The sequence below is a fragment of the Euphorbia lathyris genome, chromosome 6, assembly GCF_963576675.1.
Source record: "Euphorbia lathyris chromosome 6, ddEupLath1.1, whole genome shotgun sequence".
Taxonomy (NCBI): Eukaryota; Viridiplantae; Streptophyta; class Magnoliopsida; order Malpighiales; family Euphorbiaceae; genus Euphorbia; species Euphorbia lathyris.
In genome coordinates this window covers 50,117,882-50,123,525 of record NC_088915.1, presented here as the reverse complement: position 1 = coordinate 50,123,525, position 5,644 = coordinate 50,117,882, and the positions used below count along the sequence as shown (strand labels likewise).

General features: G+C 30.9%; 2 protein-coding genes across 2 annotated transcripts; one reads left to right on the top strand and one right to left on the bottom strand.

The window, feature by feature from the left end:
• The first annotated feature begins 1,148 nt into the window (after positions 1-1,148).
• On the top strand, positions 1,149-3,022 carry LOC136234130 (small ribosomal subunit protein bS21c). Its single transcript, XM_066023903.1, has 2 exons — positions 1,149-1,605; positions 2,753-3,022. Exons 1-2 carry the CDS (start codon positions 1,196-1,198, stop codon positions 2,856-2,858), a joined length of 516 nt encoding a protein of 171 aa, XP_065879975.1. The 5' UTR covers positions 1,149-1,195; the 3' UTR covers positions 2,859-3,022.
• Positions 3,023-3,360: 338 nt separating this feature from the next.
• Positions 3,361-5,327, bottom strand: LOC136233918 (uncharacterized protein At4g15970-like). The gene is made up of 3 exons (XM_066023648.1): positions 5,194-5,327; positions 4,540-4,905; positions 3,361-3,923 (listed from the first exon to the last, which is right to left on the bottom strand). The coding sequence occupies exons 1-3, from the start codon at positions 5,305-5,307 to the stop codon at positions 3,435-3,437; spliced, it is 969 nt and encodes a 322-aa protein (XP_065879720.1). The 5' UTR covers positions 5,308-5,327; the 3' UTR covers positions 3,361-3,434.
• Between the last annotated feature and the right edge of the window lie 317 nt (positions 5,328-5,644).

Here is a 5,644-nt window from a genome sequence, read left to right as displayed (position 1 = left end):
GTTGATACACAAAAGGTTCAATGAGACGTTCAGATAATTGATCAAAGTTTAGATACCTGGTTATCAATTAATAAGATTATAGGGTTAGCTCAAAGGATGTTAAGAATCAATCACATGATTTGTATCTGCATCCCACCACTTACTATAAAGAGAATAGGCATTCCAAGAATAATTCATCTAAATGACATATTCCTGTAAACTTTTTGAAATATATATTCTTTTTCATTGTACAACTATTATAAACGGAATTGATATCTCATATATTGTGCTATATTTTTAATTTATTTTATTCTTTTATTTTTATTTTTTGAAAAAAAATGTATTCTTTTATTTTTAATATTATGAATTATTTTGTACTATTTTTGTTAAAAAATATCCTAATTTAATATATATAAATACAATTGAAAATAAAACAGTAATGTTTACCTGAGTAATGATTAATTAAATAAATTTGATTAATTACTAGTATTAAATCTAAATTCTATTAAAATTTTAATAAATCTAGATCTATACGTGACAGTCCAATTAAATTTGCAGAAACTATGTAAACACAATTGGAGAACACTAATAAATAGATACAATCTTCAAAAACAGGAATTTTCACATGCACTTTAATGAGTAAGTGAATTTGCTCATTCACGGTTAGATATAGACTTATTAGCCTTAGGATATTTTGAAAAAGTAAGTGAATTTGCTTCAAAGAAAAAGAAAAAGTATTGTAGATACATTAATGGGAAAATTACACAGAAATTCATCTTTTAAAAACTATTTACAACTATATCAACTTATAATTTTGGATTATATCAAACTAGTAAAATCAGTACTTTTAATATATTTTAAGGATTAGAATTTATAAATTAGAAGTTTAGAATATATTTTTTAGGGTTTATGATTTACGAATTGGAGTCTAGAATTTTTAAATTATGGTGTAAAATTATAATATATAGAGAATAATGACATATTAAGAATTAAATTTTGTAATATGATTTAATTGTAATTTTGTATTTTTTTTTTTTTGATAATTATGATATTCATGTATTTGACCCCACATTAATTATAAAATGGGCTTGGGTTTGAAAAGAAAATAGACGAGCTTGTCCAAGAAAGCCCAAGTGAATGACTAACCAGGAAAACCAACAGAAACTGATATCCACAGCATAGCCAGGACAGACAGGACTCATCCATCTATCCATCCATGGCTACCTCCATTTCCCTCTCCAACTTCTTCTCCTTCCTTCTTCCCTCTAAACCACCGCCGAAATCCACTCCTCAACTCTCATTCTCCTCTGCAACACTTCAATCTCGCAGGGATAAATTGATTCCACTTGTTTCCCAACAGGATTACTCTGCTTCTTTGTCTCCCGAATTATCATCGGTTATAAATCCAGGTCTCGCCAATGCTAATACTCTTTTCTTTAGAACGGCCTACAATGTGCAGGTGATTGTGGATGATAATGAGCCAGAAGAGAGGCTGTTGGGTAGGTTCAGGAGAGAGGTGATGAGGGCTGGCGTCATTCAAGAGTGTAAAAGGAGGCGCTTCTTTGAGAACAAACAGGACGAGAAGAAACGCAAGTCCCGTGAAGCTGCTAAGCGTAATCGGAGAAGGTATGTCTCTTCTTTTTCTTTTAATTTGATTTTCTTCTACTTGTTTGTTGGTTTACAGATAATTTGAAGGGCTCTTATGAAAAGATGAGGTAATAAAATTTAGGGTTAGGGTTACTAGGTAATTCAGTGTGAAGTTTTGATTTAGTACAATTAGCTTGTGAATTAGGAATTTTCTTAGTCTTTTAGCTAATGAGCTAATAGTTGGAAAAGGGAGAGCACATTTTAGGTATTATGAGATATTCGTATGCATATAACTTAAATTTGGGGATATCTTTTGTTATTCTGGATTTCTAGTTCCAAAGTTGTGGAGAAAAAGGTGAAGACAATCCTTTGATTGTAACTTGTAAAGGTGGGGAAATCTTAATTTCAGACTTTTTTTTTATTGTTAATCGGTTGGATGCTGGTTAGACATTTTTAAGTGAATCTTCTCCCAAATAGCTAGTTTTTGAACTTTGAGCTCTCTGGTTTAAGCAACTTGAAGCACTTAACTACTCAAGCTAACGTTAATTGATTGTTAATTGCAAACTTAATCACTCTTCTCTATTGTTTTGAGGGTGTATTACTTTAGTTTTGTGTTTTCTGTAATATTATGCTACCTGAGTTTTTTTTTTTTTTTTTTTTTTTACTGTTTCTATTTTAAAAACTAGAATCCGGGAAGGACTATGAACTAAAGATTTTTTACAGTAGTTTGTGTTTTTCTTTTTACTCCTTGCATAAAATGAACAGAATATAGATTTCTACAGTAGTTCGTGACTTCATATTTGAGGGTTCCAATTGCATACTTAACCCATTAAAAAAACTGTACGTGTATTTGCATTACAAGCATTAATGAAGTCAAATTTTAGTTTGTGTTGATTTTCTTGGTGTACTTCTCCTGATCTTTCTTCAAGGATCACATTCATTTATAATGATTATGGTCACTTTACAACACTTCATATGCTATGCATTAGAGATGTGCTCTGTTATCTTGCAATTTCATGTGGCTTGTCTAGTCTGTTTGCCATGAAACTTAGTAATGCTAACAATTAACAAATGCATCAAAAGAGTGGAAGCCATAAACAAGCTTCTCCTTTAGCTGTCAAAAAGTTATTTTATTAGAGGTTCATTCTTGTTGGTTTAAATCGCCGATTGCCTCACTTGAAACCAGGCGCCCCTTTTCAAGAACTGGTCCACCAATCAGACCGGAAGCAACAACAACAGGCAAGAAGGATGAGGACGACGAGGATAACTGGGAAATGCCTGAAGGACTGTAAATTTTTTGAATGTGATTCTGTGAGGCTTGTTTAAAAAGTAGTTATTTTTCTTATTATTTGCATTTCCATTTTGTTACATTTTGTATCTAAGGTAATGATAGCTCATTTTCTTGAATGGATTTGAGGGCACTTTTTTTTATAAGTTTCTGAGCCATTCCTGGACAGCACTCTAATTCTGATTCTGAAGCAGGTAAATATTGTTAGAGTTTTTTCTCCTAGAATTCATTGTATCAATATAAAAGATTGGATCTTGTTTGATTGTTAAATTCACTTCTAACCATATTTTTAAGATACATATCTAAAAATATAAACCAGAAATATATCTCCGGGCTTGAGAAGAAAAGTTTCCAGCATGTCATGTCATGTTTGAACTTGATGCTTTGATATCATAATTGTGTTATATGATCTATATATTCCATGTGATTATATATGATGTAAATTCAACAACAATGATAATTATGTAAAACGGATAGTATCATATCATGAATGAAGATTTTCCCATAAAGAAAAGTTCTTAAATACAAAATTGATTATGTAAGCAAAGAAGATGAAACCATTATTATAAATCTGTTTGAATTAAATGTAAGTTGAGAAGCATCTCATTGGAGATTTTCCAGCAGCAGCAGATAATAGGTCTAAATTAGTAACCTTACCCATAAGTCCTTTGTATTTAGAATGATCTAGAAAAAGGTTGAGATCATGGATCTTATTATCCAAATCATCACAACAATTAGCATGCATAGTGTATATGTTGCTTATATCCTTGTTGGTCTCGCAAAACCCGCCATAATATTGTGGGTCTATAAAACGAATATATAGACCAATCCCTTTAAAATCTTCATAGAGAGCCATCTCACACACAGTTTTGTTGTTTGCATCAGGATAGAGAAGCTTAATCAAGTTCCAAAGAACTATGAAATCTATTGATATGGCACTTGCCCTCGTGTAAAAGAATCCACCACTTGTCACTTTTCCATTTCCACTGCTTGAATCGCATCCTATTGTTACTTCAGATTCAGGATGAAACAGTGGGAATGGATTTCTCAACCACATCACATCTGCTTCCTTCAACACAAAATTCATTCATTTACCACAATTTACATCAAATTTCATCATTCAAATTCAAAGATTAATTTATGCTATAATTTCTTTGAGGAGATAAAAGGGCACTAATGTATTTTAGGAAATGTATATATACCGTGACTTAAAAAATGGTAAAATTTTATCCTTAAAATCTCCAACGTCAAATTTGGATCTAAATAATGGCAGAGTCAGCATGTCATTGATTGGAGTGTAAAAAATAAATCTTTCCCTCATAAAAATGAGGTGGTTCTGGAGAAGGGGCAAAACAAAAAAGCACAATCCTCAGGAATGCAATTAGTACCATGCCGAGAAAAATAAAGGCATAGACATGGGAAAGATCACCCTTACAAAGGAGAAATTCTAGTGCATTTATGAAGTAATGCATCTTACCAATCAATTGATATCATTTATACACTTTTACTTCAAATGAGATAGTATGCATCTCTCTTTTGATTGGTTGGATGCATTACTCCAAAAGTATAGTAGGAGGGCTCCGTAAATAAGAGTGATTCTCGATCTACTAGTGACTTGTTTTTTGAGTTATGTTACTTGGAATTAAAATGGTTGCATTTAGAATTATCTTGAAAAGAGGACTAACCGTGTAAAGAGCATTGTATCCCAAGTGAAGCACTCGAAGGAGAAGTTGATTCCTGATGTGGTCAATTATAGGGTAATTAAGGGAGCTGAAAGAGTGGCTGCCGATGCCATCATATAGAATTGCACTAGTTTGAAGATAGAAGCAATGTGGATGTATGGTTTCACAGTAGATAAGAGATTGAACATCTAAAGTAACAATCACCACATGATTCAATAGATGTTTTGTGTTTTCCCCATTTTTATAACTTTGAAGAAAAAGATCAACAATTGAACCATTTCTTGCCCATGTTTTTTCAATTATTGTCAATATTACTGTTCTTGTTGACATTGTTGCTGCTCTTAATACTTCCTTTAGTTTCCCTGAATCCTACACCCAAAAAAAACCCCATTTATTCTTTCATTTCAACAACCAAATTTACTCCTTTTCAACTTCTTTTTCAAATATCTTTTCTAATCTTGAAAACGTCACACAGTGTTTTGTTATAAAACATTATTACTTGTTAAAATGTTAAAGCATGATTTTTTCAAACTTTTTTCCTATAAAATAAGCAAAAGAAAAAGATGCCATCATTATAACAAATCAAATAATTGGACAGAAGAATTTCATACCAAGAAATTAAAACAGATGAATGAAGTGAGAAAAGGGGCATCTTACTGGATATTGATGATGAACCATGCTGTTCTTGCGTTTAACTGAAAGTAAAAACAGAATAATCATAATCAAGAAAATTATAAAAATGACTACTTTTGTGGGTCTAAATCGATACATTGAATTAATTTCAATATGGGTCTTGTTTGTTGGTTTCATGTCTTAGGAATATAAATATTAGGTATAACTTGTTATTTTGGAAACTTTTTTCATAAATAGAATATTATTCAATTTTAAATCCAATAGGATTCTGCTTCAACTTATACTATAATTAAGAATTTTTCATTCCATATGTCAAAATAATAGAATTGTTTCTTTTTAATTAAGGACGCCTAATTTGTTAATTATCTCTTCAGATAGTTTTTACTGGATTTTTAGAATAAAAGATGAATATCAATTTGATCTTTAAATTAAATTTTTATTATTTTCTTAATAATTATTACGTCTCAAATCAATA